The 23,899-nt window shown below is 50.6% G+C and overlaps 1 protein-coding gene across 2 annotated transcripts in view; it reads right to left on the reverse strand.

Annotated features, from left to right (window-relative positions):
* OPHN1 (oligophrenin 1) overlaps positions 1-23,899 on the reverse strand; it is a 75,600-nt gene that overhangs the window by 41,540 nt on the left and 10,161 nt on the right. For both annotated transcript variants that reach the window (XR_774652.1, XM_010572359.1), the window contains exons 2-4: positions 12,728-12,823; positions 8,167-8,228; positions 5,349-5,420 (exon numbers count right to left, since the gene is read on the reverse strand). Coding sequence is in view for 1 of the 2 variants with exons in the window: in XM_010572359.1 (XP_010570661.1) it covers positions 5,349-5,420; positions 8,167-8,228; positions 12,728-12,823 (230 nt within the window). In the remaining variant the exon portion in view is untranslated. The remainder of the gene's footprint in view (positions 1-5,348; positions 5,421-8,166; positions 8,229-12,727; positions 12,824-23,899) is intronic.

Genomic DNA, 23,899 nt, shown 5'->3' on the forward strand with positions numbered 1-23,899 from the left:
GACACCAGTGTGCGGAGCACAGATCGCTCCTGCAGGAGAACTGCTGCTGTGCGGAAAGGAGCGCAGCGCAGAACAGCATTTTTGGCCACTAAAAGGGGGCTTGCCAATCGTTTCCCTCTGGCTAATTAACATATAACTGAAAAGCAGAAGGATGAACTACAAATCCCTCCCAATTGTCAAGCCAAGGCTTCTAACAGCTTGTTGGCTGCTGAACAGAGCAAGCCAAGACAAAAAACAACACAAAAAAACCCACCCAGACTGAAGCACAATCTGGAAAGATGAACGCAAATTAGTTCCTCATGAATATTCAGCAAAGGACAGCACTACCTTCCTATTAAGATTTGCCAAGACCAAGAAGCCACCCAAGTTTCATTTATTTGCTCACCAAGAGAAACAGCTGATTTCACCTGAATGCAGGCAGTCGCACAGCAGTAGAGGAGGGTGCTCTTTGAAAGCTTCACTCTCTAAGCTTCAGCAGATGCTGCTTTAACCAGAAATTAACAGAAGTCCTCAAAAAAGCCCAGGCCGCCCCGTCCAGTGGTCAATCCACCAGTGGCTTTGGCGAGCTCCACATGCAGGGATCCTGCCCTGCACACTGGCTGCCGCTGCCAGGAGTGGAGCAAAGCCGAAGCCCCCCAGCAGCCGCTCGGTTCCAGCCTGAGTGAGAGATGGAGCAGCTGAGGACTAGGGGGAGAGAGGGGCAAACAGACTTGCCAAAACTCTCCCTTAACCATTAGTTGCTAATTCAGATCCTCTGAAATTCCCATCCTACAAGAGGCAGAGTGAGCTGCAAGCGAGGAGCCCAGCTCACAAGGCTACTTCTCTTCTTCTTAAAGAAAAACAAAACAAAATGAAACACACTTTGCCTGCCAGGAGCCTCTACCTTTGAACACACCTGCAGGGGTTCGGGTGGACGATCAGCACCCGGCAGGACATGCAGCCAGCTATGAATGGGAGATGGATGCGCAGCCGATGCCGGGTGCTCCTGGGCTCCCCCCTCCCTGCCCCTGTCTGCACATCCCCGTCCCTGCCGCCTCCTCGGAGCAAAGCTGCAACACGGCTCTGAGCAGAGCCTGGGAAACACTGGAAGTTGAAAGCCTGTAAATATTAAATGGATCTGCTTCTGCTGCATTTCCTGCCTCAGTATGTCCCATTTTGATGAAGGCAACAATAATCCTGCTGAAATCACAGCAGAGCTACTGCACTTACAACATGGACACCCCACCCAGTAATGAACACAAATGGTGATGTGCTCACCATCACTTGATAAAGAAGACAGCACTGAATAAACTCAAACCCCCCAAAGAGTTTGGGGAAATAGCAAGCTGTTGCTGGAGAGGAGGCGAAGGCGCGAGATGGGTGGCAGGTTCTCCTTCAGCTTGCAGCCTCATTGACAAATGGCGGAGGGAAGAAATGGGAAAAAGAGAAATATGTTCAAATGGAAAAAAATACTTCATGCCTGACTTTGACTTTTATGATGCATCAGCAGCTAATAGAAAAAAAGATAATTTCTAAAAAGTAAAATGCTGTTGAAGGGTGTAGAAAGAGCATTTCTATAAAACCACTTAGTTTAACCTGGTCTTTTCCCTTCACCCACTGTGTTCTCTCAAATGCTCCTTAGATCTTGCTCCCACAGAGATGAAAGCAAGTAGAAGTCACTGTCCTCCCTTTCTTTTAAAATTATTATGAATGAAATATTAATATCAGAATTAACTAAGTGCTTTTAGGAATACATGTTATCTCCTATGTAAGGACTTTTTTAAAAACACTGCATTTATTCAGCATCCCAGAGCATAGTAAACATTCCTCTCGCAGCTTACAATGAGTCCAAACAAGTTTTTTCCCTCTGACTTTTTTGTTTTGCTTTGTGTTTTCGTTTTTGTTTTGGGTTGTTTTTTTTTTTTAAAATAAGCTGTCTCCTTCCAAGTGGAATTGGAATGAAACTTTTTCTATTCAAATCCTCCTAAACTTAATGACTGCAGCAATGCTCTCAACGAAAGTACGCCAACCCCAGAACAGAGCTCGCCCACAGCGTGTGAGCTGAAAGCCAAGGGCTTTGCTGGGAGGCTGCTGGCAGGGAGGGAGGGACAGGCACCCTCTGTGTGCAAGGTCCCTGCAGCAGCACCCTAAGCTCAGCCCCAGCCCCGTCGCACCAAGGGGGTCTGTCCTGCGAGAGGGTAAGGAGGGGCTTTCCTCGGGCTGTTGCAGAGCTGCATCTGCTGCAGAACACATGCATCACTCTGCCACACAGCTCCGTGGACCAAGAGGAATATGCGCTAAGTAACACCGTGCTCATTCGGGGCTTCAGGCCACCACCAGTCCTACCATCCTGCTTCGCATTCCCATTTGTGGTGAACACATCCCTCTAATTACTCCTCCTTCCCCTGCTAATCAAGAACTCCGTCACCCCACATGCTACTCTGCTTGTTTTCAAACCTCAGTCAGGCACGGCTTCACCAGGCACACCTGGCACTCAGACAGCTTCTGCCAGAGATGGCACATGGCACAAAACCCACCAAGTTCATAGCCTGTGTGGACTGAGCACGCAGTCTAGCCTCCATGAATATCATCGAATGTGAAATGAAAAACAGACCACTCCCTTAAGCACTCTCTCCCTTAAGCAATGCCTGCACCTCCCTGGTACCATCCGTGCCCTTCCTAATGCTTGCAGCAGTCTTGACTATGCTGGTTTTGTGAGCTTTACACGCTCACCAAATCAGTGCTGCACCCCCAGCCATGAACTCCCCCCGGCTCTTTAGCTTTCGAGCAGAGTAAGGTGCCAGGGCCAAGGCTGAGAAATGGGTCAGCTCAGGGGATCCCAGATCCTCTGCTTTTATTCTTGATGTTTACACATACAAACATTTACCAATAAGTCACTGGAAGAGCAACAATCCCACAGGTCTGCAGCTAGCAGGGGAAGGTGGCTGGATGGGGCAGCTGCGGCAGGTCCTAGTGACACCCTGGGGGCTCCCCTGTGTGGGAGCACACCATCTGACCGAGGAGACTCCATTCATCCCTGGGAAAACGGGTTAATGCAGACTCAGATGTCTTAGTCAGACTGACTGGCTGCTCTCCAGCCAGAGTCATCACAAAGACCCAATTCAAAGGCTCTTCCTATCTGGCTTCAGCATCTTGCAAAGAGAACAGAAAACATCTCACAGAAGGCTACTCTGCCAAAATATGGGAAACGAAGCAGAGGGCACAAATTCTCTGTGTCATGTCTCCAGTCTGCTCCACAGCCTGGCCCTGGCCTCTCTCCCCCTGGTGTAAATCAGGAAGGATCTACTCGGGTGATGCCCGTCAGTGGAGGCACAGCAGAAATGGAGAGGGACCCCTCGCTGACAGAGCACCATTGTGAGGAGTCCTCATTTGTATTTCACGCCTTCTGCTGAGCGATGTGAATGACCCGGAGGAGCTCTGCAGGCTGGCAAGTGAAGGAAGGCTTTGTGCCCAAGGCGATACCCAGAGAACGCAGCCCAGTGGGACCCGGGCCAGTGGTGTAGCACAGGCTCCTGTCAGGAAAGCAATGGAGATGAGGGCAAGGGTCTGGAGCAGGCTGGGGCTCCCTCTGAAACTCGCACCCACTCAAGGCTGCAGGGCAGTGTCGGAGAAAGCGTTACCTCCCTGTGCATCCCCTGTCAGCGTGGGGGCACCTGCAAACGCAGCGGGGTGCAAAGCACTCCCCTTCAAGCTCCTGCGTGCGAGCACTTCTGCCGTGCCACGGCAGAGCCTTCTCACTGAGGTGCCCCCGAAACCTTTGCAGTTCGTGTTCCTCATAAGAAACAAAAACCAAAGCCAAACCACACAGACCTCCAAGCCACTTGCAACGAAACCCTACCCTCCGCCACTTCTCTTAACTGCTTCTGAACTGTATCCCGCCACAGTCACTGCCCGACGCCTCCACCCAGAGCACCCTGCCCCGTCAGCAAGGACCGAGGAAGGGCTGTAAGCTGCCAGGTGAACCCATGTCAGTGCGTGGAGCCCCCCGCTGCTGGGGCTACGGCACCAACCGTGCCGAGACACGTGCTTGCTAGCCGGGCACCAGCCAGCTCCGGAGCAGGAGGCAGGGTAGGTGAGCTGCAGGCAGGAGGTGGCACGGCTCTTGGAGCAGAGAGCGCTCCGGGCTGTAGACAAACTAATCCTTACACACCTTAAGGGCTACCCGAGAAGAAAACAACCTGAAGGACACTTTAATACTGTCACCTTAACATTTGCAGACCGTTGCCCTCTTGACTTAAGTGTTCCATAAGCACAGAGGAGAAAATAAAACTTGACCTTGTCCCCACGACTCTCTTCGAAATATGTGCTGGCCCTGTTGGTAATGCAGACAGATAAATCAGGAGGGAGTTGCACGTCCATGTGCTCGTAACACAAAGGCCTGCTGCAAAACCCACTGTCGAGGAGGCTTTCCCCCTGCGCCTGGCAGGGAAGCGCAGGCAGCTTCGCCAGCGCGAGACCGACAGCCATGGCTGCCACCTTCACCATGCTCACGCTGCTGCGGCTTCTCAGAGAGGTGTTCTACACACACAGTTGTGCAGGGGGATTCTGAAGGGCAGGATGGTGATCAAGTATCTTTTCTCAAATCCTGTATTTATTAAACGTCAAAGACTCCAGATGGGCTGGGCTGAATCCAAGCCCCAAGTGTTCTCCAAAACATCTCCATTTCTGAGCTGGTTCAGAGCCAGCCCCATTTCAAGCTGCCGCCGAGTAATGTGGAACCAGGACTTCTTGATAGCAGACGAGGGAAAAATAATCTTTTCTGCTCAACATGTGCAGGATTTGCTTTTTATAGTTTGTTTCTTTAAAAGTTTGGTCCATCTGAAAGACTCATTAGGTGCTTTATTTAAATATTTCATAACAAAAGCCCTACGACTATAATCAAATTCTGACTGCCAGCCTCTGCTGCACTCTCTCCCTCCTGCTCCAACACACGCTTATCCGAAGAAAGTATTTTATTCTCAATAGCACTGAATGAACAAAGGGGAGAAGAGAGAAAGAAGCAAGGAGTATCTCCTGATCACCAGTCGAAACAAGCACTCCTTGCTCAGGACGGAGACTGCTGGAATTAGGCCAGAAGAGAACCCAAAGAATTCAGGAAAAGGTTTTGGAGCCTCTTATGATTGAAAAATCAGACTAAAAGTCACAGCACAGACTCTCTTGCACCAGCAGCTGAAAGCCAGCATTAAATGGGGAAGTTTCTGAAAGCATGAAGTCGAAACATAGTACAATTGTCTACTTTTTAAAATTAACAACAAAAAAAACAGGAGAAAAAAAATTGAATTCAAACATAGTAATAGAAAACAAATCTGTTTAAATTTTAAAAAACCAAACAAACAAACAAGCCTTACCTTGGTGAACCCTATTTGCTCCTTCCGAAAGTTTTCCAAAGGTTTGATCAGCAAATCACTAGCATTCTGTACCTACAGCGCAAAGAAAGAAACAGTTTAATTACAGGACACAGATTAATTTTCTCTTAAATAGAGAATGAACAGGGCTAGAAGCCAAGAACTCTTAGATTTTAATGTCTCTGACTGCAAACTTGTTCTCTGTCTGTAGGTGAAGTCACTTAACCCATCCGTACCCACTTTTCCCCGTCTGTAATACACGGAAAACCCCAATCATGGCACACGAGGCTTCAGGGACATCCTGTAGATGACAGCTGGGTTTTCTCCAGCCTGCCACCTTCCCTGCATGGCTGTGCGCTGAGCCATTGTCCTCTGCCTAAAACGCTGCGTTACTCCCATCAAACCCCAGGCACCAGCCTGCCAGAGCAGCAGCCCTCTGGGACACCAGTTCCCCCACGGTCCCGTCTGTGCCAAGGCAGGCTTTGCTCCTGCTGGCCTCTCCAGCCTCAGAATAAAGCTAAGACAGACCCTCACGGGCCTACTTTCACTGCACAGACCCAGCTGCCTGGCTCAGTCCTGCGCTGTGTCGCTGGCACGCTGGAGGGAGCGAGCCCCTGGGAAGCACAGCATGCGTGGTCCCTGTGCCACAGGCTGCGCTCAGGCAGGGCAATCCCATCAGTGGCAGCACCTGCCACCCATCCCATTTTAAGAGAACTGCTGTCCCTGTTGGACATGGGAAGGGCTGAGAGAACTGATGTTCAAAGTATGCTGGCTGCTGGGTGAGCCCTCACTAGAAGCAGCCCCAGGAGGCAAGGCTATTTGTTTATCTCTCCGAGAAGCACAAATCAGAACCATATATATTCTCAAAGCACACTAGAGACTGCTAGTTACTTGTCAGCTCAGCTGGGTCCCTGCCTGCAGCGAGCTGCCCTGCCTGCTCTAACGGGAGGGAAGGGAGCAGAGAAGACGTGCTGCTGCAGCTGCTTCCCCTCTGCCACTGCTGCCAGCTCCTCTGCTCTGGACAACCCAGCCGCACTCCCTCTTGCTGCCCAGGCACGCCGCTGCACTAGCCCTGCTTTCCACGACAGCACCCGCTCTTGTCTTTAATGCAAAGCTGTGATGGGTAAGATCCTAGAGGCAGGGACGTGTCAAGTCACTAGCATCTCCCGGTGAAAGCAGCAGATGCTCATGCTGGTGAGCGCACTGTCAGAAAGCGGCTGCCTCAGTCCTGAAACGAGCTGTTTTCCAAAGCTAAACAACCCATAACAGCTCAGCAAGGCCACGATGGGCAGGAGCTGCTTCTCAGAGAAGGCATGATGAAGGCCCCAAGCTCACAAGAGCAGAAGGCAGGGCTGGGGCAGGCTGGGGCTGGCTCCCTGCCGTGGCTTTCTCATGGTCTGGCATTTCTCACCACAGACAGCACTGGGCTTGATGGTTCTAACAACACGGCTCTCAAATAAATGACGGACTTTCCTTTTCCTGAGATCCAGCCAAAAGAGGAATGACAGCAGGTTGTCTGTCACAGTGAGAGAATAACAGCTAGGGAAAAAGGAGAGTCTGCCCGTGTCTCTTCCAGTCCTGTCAGTGTCTGAAAGATGCTTTCCTGGGACATGCTCTGCGCTCCCTCTCCATGAATCCACAGGCAGACTCACCCCAGTTTGTATCACTGGCTCCAGCTCCACCCTACCACTGGGACATGACCTGCCATCTCTTCCCGTCCCCACTTCTACTGTGACAGGCTCTCTCCGGAGCTCCAGAGAAGGGAGAGGCGAAGAGAAGGGGATACAACACTACACTGCCACAGCCCTTTCAGGTAATTTAAAGCTGATCAACTTGGTGAGAGTATGAAACCTTCTGAGTGAGCTCCTGTAAAGGACTGCTCCTACAAGTGGAGGGCAAAAAAAAGATTTCTTAGAAAAGTTGGACAGCATCCCTAAAGGCATCCATGATCCCTGAAATGACCCCTTCCACCCACTTACCCACTGCTAAAGGAGCCATTGTACCTGGGAGGTAATTAATAAATATCTTACTGCTTTCCTCCAGCCTCTTACTATTTTCTTCCCGCTCCCTGCCTGCCTGCAGACCCGCAGAGCCGACGGTGGCGTCCCGCCGGCGCAGCCACCCCTGCGGCACTGGCCCGGACAGCAGCCTGGCACGAGCTCTCACTGCTGCACGAGGCAGAGGAAAGCAGAGCCAAGCAGCACATTCCTGGCATGCTGTAAAAGCTCTCTACTGAGCCTAACCTTCGTGTTTTTCCTGGAATTAGGAGTGAAACGGGAAGCCAACATTCGCTCTGGAGGAGCTCTGGAGAGGCAGAGGGCACAACGCAGCGGGAGACGGAAGGCAGCGCATTGCCTTACGGGAGCTGTGCTGGCAAGGGCAGGGGCACAGGGGGACCTGCATGCTTGCAGCTGGCAAAAACAAAGCTAAAAATACATCTTGCTTCTCATCCTTCAACACTTTTGTTTCACCACAAAACCAGCTTGTTACCAGCTCAGACACCCCTGGCTCTGCAAAACAAACCTGCTGCAGATTGCAGGATCCTGGGGCTCCATGACTGCCTGGCATGCAGGAGAGGTTTTGGACACTGTGTGGGACAACCTCTCCCCCTCCCCGCCCAGCACCTTCCCTTTGCTGCTCAGGGCCCACAGCGATGGCACCATGGACCAGACATGGTACAAAGCACAACATTCCCAGTGGTCCCAGCTTCCCTCTGTCGGGAAGCTTCACACCAAGGTACGTGGTGCTGTTTGGCCATGATTTAGCCTTTAAACATTGCGACGAGGCAGTAATTACCAGAGCACAGTTCAGATCATCTTACCATCATGGACCTCTCCAGCTCTACCTCGTGGAGCAGCTCTGCAAACTCCTTAAAGGACTCAGCTGTAAAGTAAAGAAGAGACTAGTCAGTGGAGCCGGGACATGGCACCGGAGCATGGGACACACGCCGGTGTACCTGAGTCTGGCTGCACCCCCAGCATCACTGTCTAAAGGCTTGCCAAAAAACAGGGAGGAGGTGGGCCCTTTGGGCAGAAACTGAGTGAGGCAAGGCCATTGGTAAAGGCTGGCCATGAGGGGTATTTATTTACGCACTGGAAAGGAGGGCCTCCTGCCTGCAGCAACGAGGGACATAACGCCCTGGGAAGGGAAGACCACGTTAAATAGCTTTCATTAGGAATTGTACTAAAAAGCTGGTAAGGCAGGCAGCAGGGAAGGGGCAGCCGCTGGCACCAAGGACCGCAGCGGGATGGGCTCTGCCACAGCGGCGGGCTGCAGGCAGGACCAGGCTGCCCGTCCTGCCTGGATGGCTGCAGGCAGCACCAGAACAGGCCCGGCACCTCTGCCCGAGCTGGGAAGAGCTGCAGATGCTTAGAGCCAAGACAAGTCTGTAAAATGAAAACAGCCTGGAATGACAAAGATTACGTTCAGCGACAAGAAGCACAAAGTCCGTGTACCTGCGGAGGAAAAGCAGCAGGTGTAGAAACAGTCACAGACATTGACACCACTCCCCAAAACATTAAACAAAAGATCTCATTGATCAGCACTTTTCTTGGAGTCCAGCTGCAACAAAAATATGAAACCTTTCCTTTAAGAAACTGAAACAAGGTTTATTTAGCCTGGGGAAAAAAAGAGACTAGGTAGGAGTAGTTGACTCTCCCCACACCAACAGGGTTATCACCAGGACGGAACACTTAGCCCTTCTCTCTGCCCACCAAAGCAGAACACGGAAGGGGCTGAACTTGTAGCAGGGGAGAAAACCTGTCTCACCAGAAGAGCACTCATAGCACCGAAATGAGGAGCACTGCCAAAGTGTCGGTTCTGCGGGAGGCTCTAAGGCAAGGCTGGGCAAACATCTGCCTACGCATATAGCATGGCTGTGCGCTGAACGCCTGTGGGGAATAATCTGATTGCCCCAGTGTACCTGGGAACTACCTGGGAGTTAGCTGGGGAAGGTTCCCACAGTGCCACTCATCACCTTCCAGCTGCCAGGAGCAGTGCTGGGGACAGGTCTAGCAGGCCTTGCACTCACCCTTCCATTGCCGTATGTAAAGCACAGAATGGCTTGCTTTGTAAAACCTACAGGAGTTCTTGTGCTTGCAGTTCAGACCCTGCACTTGCTGTGAAGCACACGGAGGCACTTGACCACTGCTGAGCAATTTAAAGACTGAGAATGAACTGAGAACATCAGAAGCGCCTGGCTGACACTGGAGCTCTTGAGTAGGGCAGCATCCAGAGCTCTGGCATGCCTGGCTTGGCATGGCTAACACACAAGAGAACAAATAAGATGTATCGCAAGGCTGATACAGCAATAGCTCATCCCACAGATAAGGGGAGACGATGCATTTGTGCTCTATCTGCAAGCTGAGGGCCCTCTCCCCCCATCCACAGGGGGTACCTTAGGGGAAGTACCTGTCTTTCTGCTAAAAACCAGCTGTAACGCTGCTGCACAACCAGCGAGTATGAGCTCCTAGCGTTAAAGAGGATTCACTCTGCAGTTGCTGAGACAGACACAAAAAGGAAAAACCACAGCCTCGTGACACAGTCCCTCAGCTGGCATCATCAAAACATAACCTTCTTGATGAGTCAGTAACTTCTGAGTTCTCTTCCAGAGCGAGGGCTTCAGAGCCCGGCACATGCAATGTCCTAATAGTTTATTACGCTCAACCACAGGGCCAACACGCTGACTTTCACTGTGGTTACTCAGGACGATGTGAAACCTAAAGTGCGCACAGACACCGGGAGCCTGAGCCAGGACAGGACTTATCACGGGGAGAAAGAGAATCCAGCCCTGAACTTACAGGGAAAATGTCAGTGTCTAAAATTTTCATGAGATGTTTTTTCTTCTTGCTCTACAGGAAGAGTCCAGGCACACATTTCCTGGCTGCAGTTGCAGAGCAACCCACCGAATTTGTCCTTGCACCACAAACACGTGGCTCAGGCTACACACTGCTGCCAGACCAGCAGTGTTCAGGAGCACCAGGGTGAACCCCGTGCTACTGGCCTGGGTCAATGCTTGAAAATCCTTGCAGAGCAGAGCAGGGAGGCTGCCTGCAACCGCTGCCTGCCAAGCCACACCTGGGAACTGCCTGGGAGTGACTCAGCTGGCCGAGGCCAGAATCATGCCAGGAACATCATCTGCTTAAAAACAGAGAATTTCAGGTTCCTGTGCCTGGGAGGGAGGAACACGCCGTCTGATTTCATTGCTCTGATCATCTCTAAAGGAGCTGCTGATTCAGATCCCGCACGGGTGACCGGTGGAGGGACTGCAGCCGCTTTGTAATGCGGGTGCATCTGTAACTATCAACATCCCTGGGGGAAAGCGCTGCTCACAACAGAGAACATCAACCCAGCATCTGTGTCCTGACTCACACTTGCAGTGTTCAAAGCCACCACCTGACATGCAGGGGTGTCAGCCTGCTGTCTGCCTACATAAAAATAAAGAAGTGTACCATTAGTTATATTTACAGATCAAACACATTCCCTGAAGTACGATAAGAAGTGCTTGTGAATGTTTTGATTCATTCCCATATCCTGCAGATCAAATGAGCTCCTACGCTCCCACGCAGATCTCTGGCACCCTTGCAGGAGATGGAAGCTGCTACAGAGATGTCAACGCCCTGCTGCTGTTTCAGGAATAAGGGAGCCTTGCAAAGTGGCTCAGCCCCAGCAGCCATTGCAGGGTTTGATGTAGGAGGAGGAACACAGCACAGGCTTTTTCATAGGGGAAACCAGGGACCTCTTCTTGAAAAAGCAAAACAAATATTCCCCAACAAAAACAGAAGTAGGGAAATGCACTCATTTCACCATGGAGTGTTCTACATGTGCTGTGATTTCTTCTTGCTCCCCTCCACCCACGATCCCCCATTCAACCTCTGCCATTTCCAGCAGTCTTCCTCAACCACCGAGCACTGTGGTTCCACTGTACCAGCTCACTGCACCAGCTCACCGCAGCCCTGCCACACCAGCTCACCACTGGCGGGCTTTGCTCCCCTCCCGCAACCGGTGCATGGAGGCAGGCGGAGAGGCAGCGCAGGGGCACGGGACATCGGAGCTTTGTCCCTTCCAGCCGAGACAAAGGACACCCCTTTCCTTGGGTGGCTGTTTGCTTCAGATACCTCTGCTCCCAGGAGGGGCATTTATAGGGCAACGTTTTCCCCTCCCTTACTCAAATGTGTTTGGAAATTTAGCACCTCTGCTGCCATTAGATCTGTAGGCTGACTCATTTCCAGTGGATTTCACCTAGAGACTTTCCATAAAGGAAATCAGATTTTGAAGGGCAAGCTGCAATCTGCTTTAAATTGCTTTAAATAAAACAACCCAAAGAACAGGCTTTACTTCCTTCCCCTTTCAGCAATGGCCAAGAAACCTGACATCAGCAATGTTACACTTGCAGCCACTCTTCAACAGCCTGACAAAATTTTTTTGTTATTGTTCTTTTTTCCTGTCTTCAGCCCCGAGTCACAGCCTGGCTAATGCCCTGTGCCCCCCACCACGGGCAGCCCCATCCCCTCAGCCCAGGCAGGTGCCCCCAGGGTTTTGTCCCATGGGCCAGGGTCAGACCCTCAGGGGCTGGAAGATCTTCTGTCGCCCCTCCTGCCGGCTGCCACCCCTGCCACCACCGCAGCACCCACACCCCTGCACTGGCATTCAACAGCGCTAGCTAAGCCAAGAGCAGGATTAATTTGAAAAGCACTGGGTTTAGGGCATTTAGGCCATCCGGTTTAGCTCCCTGGGTGCAGCTGGCAGCTGTGTAACCCGCACAGTTGCACTGGGCTGGCAGGGACGTAAAATAGCTTCAGGATTGCTAATCCTGACACAGATGTGCAGGCAGTAGTAGGACACTCGTGCCACAGGCTCTCCTGCTGCGAAGGCAGAGACTAGTGATTATTTTCCATACAACAACTCATCCAGCAATTCATTCTTCCCAGAAGTTTGCAGCCTGGTCCCTTTTTCAAGGCAGCGTGGGCCAGCTTTGTTTTTGTAAGGCGTTTTCAGTGGAGCAAAGGCAGCTTTAGGAGCAGCGCCCACCTGGATCGGAGATGTGGCCAATGCTCAATGCCACACATGCTCCCACTCCAACTGTGGCACTGGGAAGCGGGACTTGCTGGGAGGCCAGCATCGCGCCACTGTCCTCACCAGTGCCTGGCAGCATGGAGCAGGGCTGGAGCCGTGGAAAACCGAGCAAATTATCCGCTGAATTGGGAATGTGAAACTCTACCCGTGAAAGTTCAACTTTGTAAAATACGCCATGGAATAGCTGACTGGCATCTGAGGAACCAGCCTCCTGATGCTGTTTAAAAAACATCAGCACAGGCTAATTCCTAGAGAAGAAGAGACTTTCTCAGTTACTGAAAGTTTGCATCAAGAAGAAGAAAACTTACCAATATTAATCTCATCATCTGTTAGTGTGTCACCAATAAAGTCGAACTGAAAGGACTGCAAAGTCTGGGAGAATTTCTGTACTGCCGATGAGTAACCTGGAAAAGGACAGAGGAATAAGGTTGTGTATTTTTGCAGTTGTTATACAGAAGTGGCAAGTCTTAGAAATTTAGCCTGAATGGAACAAAACTATAGTGAGGTGATTAGAAAAATCCACAGGCATCATGAATTTAAGCACTTCAGAAAATGTTGCAAAGTTAATAACCATTAGAGGCTGCAGAGAGCATTTGTTTTGTTTTCTTTTTCTTTCTCAGTGTTGTTGAAAATGCTTCGGCAGTATTAATGGATGCACTGAATCATACAAGAGGCCGATCAATAGCCTCACATCCTGCTATGTCCAGGAAGAGACACCAACACGTTTCCCCTGCAGGAAAACATGCAGCTTCAAGTGCAGCATTCATCACCGCCAGAAGAACATTTTCAGGGAAGTAGATATCCCCAATGCCATGCATGCATCGGCATGGGTCCTCGGAGCATGGAGGCTGTCAGACAGGCTTATCACTGTTCAAAGGAATTTTTTCATTATATGGGAGAAAAATCTGTAGAGTCGGAAAATAAAAGTGGGGAAAAAGATAGAACTCAAAATAACTGCCCCTCTTTAGGGGGTCACAGACACAAACAGGCCCTAAGAGAAGTACGACAGTGCTGCAGCTGAGTGCATTGAGCCGGAGGGCTCAAGCTGTGCTTGTCAGAGCGTCTGCAGATGGCCCTGGGACCCACTCCGGGTCCACTGGTGAAAAAACATTCAGTCTTGAAGCAAAGACACTTCCTGATGGTGGTTGGTAGCTCAGCCCAAATTATTTTTGGACCTTCCAGAGAAGTTTCTAGCCAAAAGGATCCTTTGTGTCTTTGCATCCTGTGCGGCTGCTTCACAGCTTCATCAGTGGCTCTGTTGTTGTGAAGGCGTCTGCTGACACTGGCAGAGGAGCTGCAGCCGGGATGGGACCCAACACCAAAATCACCGACCTAGTGACAGCCGTGACAGCCACAGGTAACACTTCACCGCAGGAGAAGCCAAGTCCTTCTCCCACTGGCAGAGCACAAGAGGGATGTGCAACGGATTTGATAGCCTCACATCAACCACATCTTCCTGCATAAAGTTACATGCTTTTGGGGGGGGGGTTAGCCTTTCTCCAACAGCAAATACCTGAGATACAAACAGGCTGAACTTGCCTGACTTCGGGGAATAGGAAGTAGACAATAAAACAAAGGCAAAGGAATAATTTTATACTTTGATTTACATTGCTATTTTCCCTAATTTTGGACTCCAGCTATAGGCATGGTCCCAGACTGGATTCCTTCCTGGGGGTGCACTGGAGATGGCGCTTTCTGAAATTCGGGAAGCTGCAAGTGTGGAAGATGTGACAGCACAGATGTTAACGTGCAGCCAGCTCACACACCCCTGCTTTGCCAAACCAGGGGAAAGAAAGACTGCTGTAACAGAGCAACTCTGTGTACAAGGGTGGGTTTTTTTGATTTGTCTGTTTAAAAAAATAAGACATGCACAATCACTTTTTGGCATCAGCTGTTAAAATCTGGGGGGAAATAACAGCCAAAAATGAGGTGTGAATTAGTGAGGAATTGTGTCTGCACAGTATAGGCTACCCCCTGCATTTCTAGCCTGAGGAAAATGGCAATCTGGGTGTATTTTTGTTTGTTCTTTTCCGTTGCAGACTCAGTGACATAAGAACTTATCACCACAGTGGCAAACATGGTGTTTTCTGAAACACTGCTATGAAGGGGAGAGAAAAATTGGATGACACTGAACTGGATGTTGGGAAAAGAAATGAAGTGGCCGCGTGGGATCCCAGCAGGTCCCCAGACTGCTCTGCTTCTCCTGTCCCTAGGTCAGGAGCATCCTGGGGCCCCCCAGCCCTCCCCAAGGCGCCCGAGCAACCGTGGCACACGGGGACAGCCAGGTCCCCAGCCCGGGGAGGAGCATGGCCTCAAAGCGCAGACAGTCCCCGCTTTCCCCTCAAAAGCCTCGTTCAGCAGTTTCCTCCGATGGGTCAAACCTTTGCTCCTGAATGAGCAGATTCAGGCCTGAATGTTGCTATTTAACCACAGCTGCCGCGGGGCTGAGAGCGCGTAAATGGATGAGCTCTAGCACAGAATGATGTCATTGATTTGATGGAAAACCTCAGCAAATAATTCACTCTCAGTCCCTGCAGCGTTCGTTTCAGGCTGGGGCCGGAGGCTCTCATTCAGTTGTCGCTCAGGGGAATCTTTGTCCCCCTGCAAACCCTCGTCATCTTCCCTGGACGCTGCTGATGGCTCCCACCCAGCCCCTCCTGGCTCCTCGACTACGTTTATTAGTGGATGAACTTCGATCGCTCCATTTGAACACCCACCCCGACCCAGCGCCGGGTCCCTGAGCAGCCCTTCAGAAAGCCAGCAGCACCCGAGGTGGCTCATTGCATCCCACCCTCCTGCACCCCCAGCCAGCATCTGCCTGTCCCCTCCATGCGCGCTGGTCGGGGGGAAGGCGACAAGCCACCGGCCAGCTCCGTCTGCGTGCGTCCCCGTGAGCCAGGAGCATGGCTGCACAGACAAATCCCACTCAGCGTCTGGCAGGGACGGAGGGTTTGCGTGCACCGTTTTTCCGTCGCGTGTGTCAGCACGGCGTTTAGCCCCAGTGTCGGAGAAATGGTCCTTGGCGAGCTGCTTGCCTTTTGGTTTTCATAGAAACAGGGGGTAAGGCAATAGCAGAGAAGGGTTTGAAAAAGCCAAATGCAATATATTTTAACCAGAAAAAAAGAAACGGTATAGCTGATTTAAGTTACATTTTCCTTTCAAAACGTTGTCTGGCCTGAAAGTTTATTTGCCAATTGTATAGCTGAAGGAAAACCAGGTGGGCGTGCTATAAACCACATCTCACATTAGCTTAACAGTGGGGAGAAAAAAAAAAGAAAAAAAAAAGAGTGCCCCTTAATTAGTCCAGTGCTGTTTGGTTTTGCTTGGGACAAGGAATTTTTTTTCATTTTAGGGAGCCATCCTCATCCTCAACTTCAGCAAAGTTGGGTGTAGGAAGCCCTGGCTGCAAGCAGTGACCATGTGCCTTTACCCCGATGTGCCAGCCCGCTGCCCAGAGCTAATGGCAGCTGAAGGCAGACAGCCATCCCCACTGTCCCACGCCAAGGTGACAGCCGCCGAGGACATCCCTGTGGTGGCTGGAGCCGCTGCCTGGCACCATGCGCAGACCCCACCATAGAAAAACAACTGTGGAAGATGTAGGGTTAGGAAAGGAGAGGACAAGCTGGAGGGAGAGCCAGTGCTGTGAACGCCTGGCGTGGCTCCTGAGGAGCGTTTAATGGAAACCAGACTCCTACAGACCAACGTGACTCATCCTCATACACGTACAGAGCCTTGGCTGAACACCGGCTTCTGACAAATCCTATATATACATGCAGGATGGACAGCATCGGGTACCACTATTGTATTACGGATCTTACTATAATGATGGGGTGTTTATTGGGAAATTAACAGAGGGATGACTCTGGCAGCCGACCCCACCGCAGCAGTGCCTGCTGGCACCAGCCCCCGAGGGAACAGAAGATGCTCACACCCCGGGGGCTGTGTCCCTGCAGGGTCTGGCAGCCAGGACAGCACCAGGGCCTGATGCAGAGCATCGCCATGCACCGCTCAGAGACAGTCATAGAGAAGTCGCCCCTTCCCTCGGTGGCACGTGAGGGGTGGCATGGTGACACCAGGGGATGGGGCAGGGGGGGCCGGGGAGAAAGGCATGAGCCACGGCCACAGGAAAATGGCTCGGCAGAAGGAAGGGGCCACCATGGTCAGCAGCTGGAGCTGCGTGGAAAAGTGGGGCTACATCTCCATGCTGGGAGAGATAAGCCCATATTCCCCTTGTTTTAACAGACACTCAGAAATCTTTTCCCTCCTGATACCAACACACGGCTACCAAACGCTCCTCACTTTGCACACCCGAAGCCTGGCAGGAGGGAGAGGGTGTGGGCGGGAGAGAGGGTCTGCCCTGCTCATACAGCACCAGGAATGCGTGCGGAGTGCCGGACCACCGCTGAAGGAATAACACTGTGCTTCCAAGCCAGGGATATCGCTGCAAACAGCATGCAAAGTCTCACCACCGCCCGGCAGCCCCAAAGGACCCTGCCTGCTCTTGGTACAGCTCAGCCTGTTTCCGTGGAAACACACCAAAATGAATTCGATCAGGAATCCTCTAGGACTCTTCCTTACAGCGTTCAGTAAGTGATGCCAACTTTCACAATTTGCAGTCACAATAATTTACTCTTCTAGTAAAAATAAAGTCCCATCTCTGCACAGAACAACCCCAGCCAAGCTGGCCTGGCAGGAGGGAGGGAAGGAGTGCCAGCTACAGCCACACTAGTCTTAGGAGGTACACAGGGAGCTTTCTGGTTGTATTTATGCACACATAAACACACCCCAGAGATTGCAGCCATTGAAGGATGTGCCCCACAGCCTGCTGAGCAAAGACCTAGTGGGGATTCTCATTTCAACCTTTCACAGCAACCATAGGTAACCAAAGACCACAAAGAAAAAAATTTTGCTATCTTTGCAAAAGCCATGGGCCTCTGAAAAAGCATGGATTACAACCAGAAGCCCTAAATCAGGCTGTGGTTCTGCTTTTTTCCCCCAATGCTTAGAATTTAAAATAGAAGGAAACCATCGCCACAGGACAGACCCCGTGAGGGGATGCAGCCCAATGCATCACTCACGCTGCCATAGGGACAAGCAGGGGTGGCTGGAGATGTCCATGACACTTGAGATGCCACAGATGCACATCTTTAATTAGCTTTGTACTCCTCAGAGGAGGGTCACACTTCTCTAATTTTCTGTCTGTGTGACTGCAATGGTCCTCTGTTGCCGAGAGGAAACCACATCCCTGTGTACATGGAAGTAGAAGTGTCAGTGACAACCCACTGGTGACAGCTACAGGGACCACCAGGATCTCTGTGCACCAGAAAGGAAGGGCCGTGCTTGGACTGCCTCATTTAACACCACAGGGACAAAATGTGATGTCAGGTGTAACAGAGATGCAGAGAGAAAGCAGCCTGATTTTTAGAAATAAACACTTTAAAAGACACTGAAAAACCTCCTACTGTGTAGAAGAGCAGTTGCAGAGCATACATTTCACATCTGCCAGGACCAGACTGCCAGTACCCTCACACAGGTTATTCATACCTAAAAATCCCCTCGCTGACCCAATTATATTACATTTGTTAGCTGTGCAGCAGTTGGTAAAGCCAGCATGATCTCTAGTTCTCCCTAGGAAACAGCCCGGCGAGAATCGCCACTCCTCCAGGAGCTCAGGGGCCAAACAGACAGCAGGTTCAGCAGGTCTTTGGCTAATCCTCAGACACACTCTGCTCCTTGTGCATCGCACTGCAAACTAAGGAGAAAAAAAAAAAAAACAAAAAAACCCCCCACACACCTCATCACTACAGCAATCATCAGCCAGTGACATTTCTAGAGCAAATGCAGTCCTTAATTTAACCTGACTCCATCCAAGGGTAGATACAGTGAGGCATGAACAGCTGAACCGAGATGGGGCTACAGCATCCCTATTCTGTCCCCGGAAAGGGGACAGGATGCCTCTGCCCACATTGGAAGGCAAGAAGCAACTTCAACTGATCTCCCTGCCTATGCCAATGCACAGGCAGTTAGGGGAAGAGCAGCCAGCAGAGACTACCATGGGGGAACAAGCCACTCCTAAGCTCTTCTGCATCCACCCGACCAACAGACCGCAGCCTGGAGGTGCCCTGCACAGAGCAGCTTACCAACAGCTTCAGCAATCCATACGGAAAACCCAAAACGATTTTGAGCTATGGGAATGCAAATAAACAGACCAAATGTGAAGGAGGAGCTCCATTTTTGTATTTTGCTTTCTTCTTCTCCAGCTTGAAAACAGAAATATCAAAACCAGCCAGACACTTTTTTTCTTTCAAATAAGCAAACAAAAGACAATAAAAGTTCATTCTGTACTTAAATAAGAGCATTTTAAGCCAAGGACAAATTTTAGGGCTAGGATCTGAACTCTGGAAATCCATTTTTTCAGGGAAATGTTGCAAGACCCTGATGCACAGCAGCTGAGGATGCATGTAAACTTCTTCCCAATGCTTGGTCACTACGGAAAACTTTCTACTTCCTCGTGGAGAGCTGTGCAACGGGACATGCAGAACATGAGAAAAAACATTTTTCCTCCAGCATGAAAAAGAGAGGGCTGTGATCCCTGAAGGGAGAAGAATGTGCCCATTGTTACCAACTCCCACTGAAGAATTTCCCAGGGAGCTGCATCATGAAGGAGACTGAGTTCATCCATGCTGCCACCCCGGCAATGAGGCTCTGGATGTGGCACCCAACCCACTGCTTCCAGGGGATTCTCTGTACTTGCAGCAAAGCTTTACAAGCTGACACACAAAGTGTTTGGCGGAGGGGCTGGATTCTGCTCCAAGCTGTTGTATTTATGCAGCATGTACTAACTGCATGAAGTCCCCAAACATTGTTCCACCAAAATACCTCAACTCTGAAATCAATGAAGCTACCCGGACTGAGCCCAGATGCGCCATTAGGAACGTGAGTAATGAGTCCTGACTCACAGAACACTCCTAAATACTCTACAGCTGCTCAAACACAAAAACATGTTGATTTTTTCAGATGAGGGAAAAAAATATCCTTCTGGTCAGCCTTCTAGGTAGTTCCAAATCTACACAAGCATCTTGTGAGGAAAAAAGCACTCCTGTTACTCCATAAATGAGAGATGCTTATCATTAGGTAATGAAAAAATGGCCCAGTACAGCATAGACAGCGTTCTGCGTTAACCCATGGCAAGTTGTTCGCGAGTGCCCCTGAAGGCTTTCTGGATGCTGTGGGCATTCAAAAACACTGACACATTTTACAAAGGCCATTTTTCACACATTGACATGGGTTTTCCGCTTGCCAGAAGTAAATGGCTAGCATGAACTTCTAAAAATAACTTGCTATATTTAGCTGTGCTTTACAAATCTCTTGCAAAGGAATCTACTGAATGTCTAATACTTCCGTTAAATATATATCTTTTCTAATCAGTCCTTTATTGACCGAGTCTTTTATGAACAGCCATTTCACTATCGCAGTCGATCTAGCACAGGCTCCAGGGAGAAGAGCAGGGCTGTGGTTCAAGTACAAATACATTTTTCAGTAACTCTCCCTACCTAGTGGTCTTTTGCTTTGCAAGCTGGTTATCTGCCCTCTGTAACATTACTTAAATTTACATGTCACCCCCCCCCCGCTCTGTTTCCTGTCCTACACCTAATTTTTTATTCTCATAAATTGTCCTCTTTGCCCAGGCAACCTTGCGGTAAGTGCACAAACTTGCTCAACAGGCTTATTTTCTTTATTTACCATTTAATTAAAAAAAAAACAAAACCAAAAACAAAACCCCAAAACACCCAACACAGTAATTCTTCACATTTATCATATATTCCTTATGCTTGCCTTCTTTCCCTTATTGACTGATAGAAACTGGCTATTCCATACCTACCACACTTCAGAAAAGCTGGCAAGCCTTATTATGCTGGATCAAAGATCAAGGCAGTTAAATGCACAGAGAGGCTTTTCTGACTGCCATGAGCAGGAGACCGCGGGTCTCCTCACCTACAGCTTAGAAGTTAGGCAATGTATCATCTCAGAAAAACAACCAAAACAAAGAGCAAGCAAGCGAGGCTGGAAGGACAACAAAGTTTTGGGGTATATCAGTCTGTTTTGGAGAAAACTGGGAGTGAATGATGCAGGTTACAGCTTCTGGGGAGAATGATGCACTCTTCCCCTTCCTCTCATTAAGTGAACACTGATTATCCAGTGTAACTTTTCTTCCCTAGACCTTCATAGTGATAGATACCATTGATCAGGAAGACAAGCACACAGCAAAGCCACGTTTTAAAGCAAAGATGAGGAGCACACCATGCTCCCAGTGACCCGCACTGGCTTGTACTGGTTTCCTGGAGAACTGCACTTGAGGCCATATTTTTAATGTTTTTATAAAGGACAGTGTACAGATTCATTTTTTATGATTTTTTTTCTTCTGAAATACCAGGACAGCCATGATCTTAAGTTCCTGGGAAGCACAGGACCCTTCAGCACAGCCTCCTGCCTGGCCCAGCCAGGCAGGGACAGCACACACTTGGATACCCACGCTCTCCCTCCCCACAAACAGCAGCATGACAAAACTATTGCTGGCACCAGCACTCCACTTAATGCTCCTTGTGATGAGCGAGAGGTAAAACTACACTTTGAACGCCTGAACAATTGTCAAAGGACAATTTTTCACCTCCGGCATTTTTCTGGCCTTTCAAACCGATCTCACAGCCCTGCAAAGCTGGAGGAGTTCCTTCAGTGAAACTAGAAAAAGACAGGAGGCAGACAGCCCAGAACACGTGGATAACCGAAATGGAAGTTAAAAAAAAGATTAGCAGCCTTAGAAATCAGCAAAAGTGTTGAAATTCATCTTAAGAAGTACTACAACTATGATTTATCTCAATCACGTATGTCATGACATCCAGTATATCAGAGGGGAAATGACCAAGTTTTCTCCATTAATTTGAACCCCAGGTTTACAGACAAGTTGCCTTCAAGAAGAGGTCCCACCGCCCCACAAGACCAAAGGGGCTGGCAAACACCCCTCTGCCAGCAGCGCGGCTGCAGTCAGCCCATCTCACGTTATTTCACCCCAAACTCTCACAACAGGAATTCCTTCGTTGGCAATTCAGCTCCCAACAAAGCCTGACCATTTAGGAAATTACTATTTTTTGTATTCTGATTGAGTTAAGATGATGCAGAGGAAAACATGTTTCACAAAGACCGCTTGACCATAGCACCCAAGGGTGCCAGGAAGCGATGTCTGCAAGCACCGTGCTCAGCACAGCTCCAGGACAGGGGTGACGCAGACCATGGTCAGACTCTGCACCTCGCTGATACAAATGAGTGCCACGCAGCATGTTTCCAATGTAAGACTCAGTTTAGTCACTCAGACGAGCTCCCACAGGAATAACTATTTTTTGAGCAAATGCTCAAAGGGTCGCAGATGCAGAGAAGATTGACTGAGGAGGAAATGCCGCTGCAGCCCTTTGGTCCACCATGGACCAAAACCCAACCACAGCGGTTGGCTGCCGCTACATCTGCCTGAATTTCAGACCACCTAGTGTCTATCTAAATCCAACCCTCACTACAACAGCGAATTGCTCAGCACTGCCCTGGAGCGTACTAAACTTGAGCGAACGAAGGTGAGCCTGCCGAGAGCCATAGCGTGAGGGCAATGCTGTCCAGCTCCGCAGGCACCACCGTCGCAGATGAAGGCAGTGTTGGCGTTCCTGTGCTGGGGCGGTCAGCAGCTCCCAAACCCGTTACAGGAGGGCTCAGCGGGCAGCAGCACACGGGTGCTTTCCTTCCAAACTTCAAAGGCAGAGGCTGCCGACTGCGACTGCCTGCCCCCTGCAGCAGAGCGCGCCGAGTACGCCGACAGGCGCGGGCACGGCAGCTGAGCATCTCTGTGGGGACCGGGGCTGTGATTCAAGCAGGCGGCCAGGTGGAAGTAGGGTGAGGTTAGCAGGTGGCTCTGTCTGCTGCACCTATTTATGTACCGTTTTATATCACAATCTCATGGAGGCCAGTCGCCTTTTCTAACATCCTTCTGCAATCCTGGGGACAGGGCTTATGGGTGTTGAATAAAGGACAGACTCCGTGAAAAATAAGAAAACCAAAAAGCTGAGCCGTGGAAAGCCATTGAATTTTCTCCTCCCTCGGGAGGAGTGAGCTGTTGAGGAGAGGCTGAGCAGCCTACCTCCCGGGGGGCATCAAGAGAACCTCATGCAAAGCGGCTGGTCGGCAAGGACGGGGCAGGGCTGCAGAAATCCTTGCGGCGCTTCAGGCCACCCGGAGCTCGCCGGCTCCAAGAGCAGCCGAGCAAGCTTTTGGCACAGCTGCTTTGGCGTAAGCGGCAGGAGAGGGTGTGCTCCAAGAGCCGCGGCTCCCTGCTGTACAAGCAGTACGAACACAGGGAAAACAAACACGAAAACAACAGACTCTTATCCGGGGCAGAGCATTAGCAATCCCCACAGAGATATCTTATGATCTGCAGAGCCATCAGATGCATCTCATTTCAGCTTTCCAGCGGCCACCCTTCCCAGGCAGGGGCAAGGCAAGTAAAAACCAAGCGCTTTTGCAGGCGGCTTCAGCGAGCGAGCGGAGCCAGTGGCTCGCTCCCCCGGCACGCGATGATTTCAGAGTTTCCTTCGATAAGGGCGCAGAGAGGGCCAGGCAGGAGGCCAGATGAGTCACACGCGGCACAAGGGGAAGACTCTCGAGCAGCTTACGAGCGATTTGAAGTGGTTCAGTGTGGGGAGGAACAGACACCCCTCCTGCTCCAGGGCCGGGGGCCGCTGCCAGCACGGACATGGCCGATCCCGCGCCAGCCGGCACCACCTGGGAGCCTGCTGGGCACCCTCAACCCGACCAGCACTGGGACAGCTGGAACCCACCCGCTCTGCAGAACACCATTAGGTGGGCTTCACCGAGAGCTACCCCACCTCTGGGCACCTCTGCAAGCCCCACATCCCATGAGGACTGGGGGGTCTGGCTCTGTGCCTCTGCCACAGAGGGTCCCCCGATGCCCTGCAGGTCCCTAGTTCATCATTTGATGGCACAGGAACAGGTCATGTCCCTTGTTCTCCACAGCTACGGGGTTTAGGAACGTTAATAAAGTTACTCTTGTTTTAAAAATATCTAGCCTCAGCACTTCACAATCAGTCTAGGCTAGAGGAACAGGATTAAAAAAAAAGGAGAGAGAACAGACTGCAGAAAGCAACCTGAATTCCAGGCTTTACTTGTATTTATAAACTTTATCTCAGGCTACTCAGCTGCTCTTATCGTCATTTGAACAACTCATGACTGCACAATCACCTGCATGGAGAATTTGGTGACAAAAAAAGGACACCAGCCACAAAGGCAGCGTTTGAATGTGCCCCAGAAAGGAAAAGCCAGCACGACATGGGGATCGCTGCTCCTGAAAGAGAAGCTCAGCCAACAGCAGCACAGAGTCTGCAAGGCAAAACAAAAGCCAACGCAGAAAATCCACCATCACCAAA

Source organism: Haliaeetus leucocephalus, unplaced genomic scaffold (genome assembly GCF_000737465.1).
Source record: "Haliaeetus leucocephalus isolate CR32 unplaced genomic scaffold, Haliaeetus_leucocephalus-4.0 Scaffold340, whole genome shotgun sequence".
Lineage (NCBI taxonomy): Eukaryota > Metazoa > Chordata > Aves > Accipitriformes > Accipitridae > Haliaeetus > Haliaeetus leucocephalus.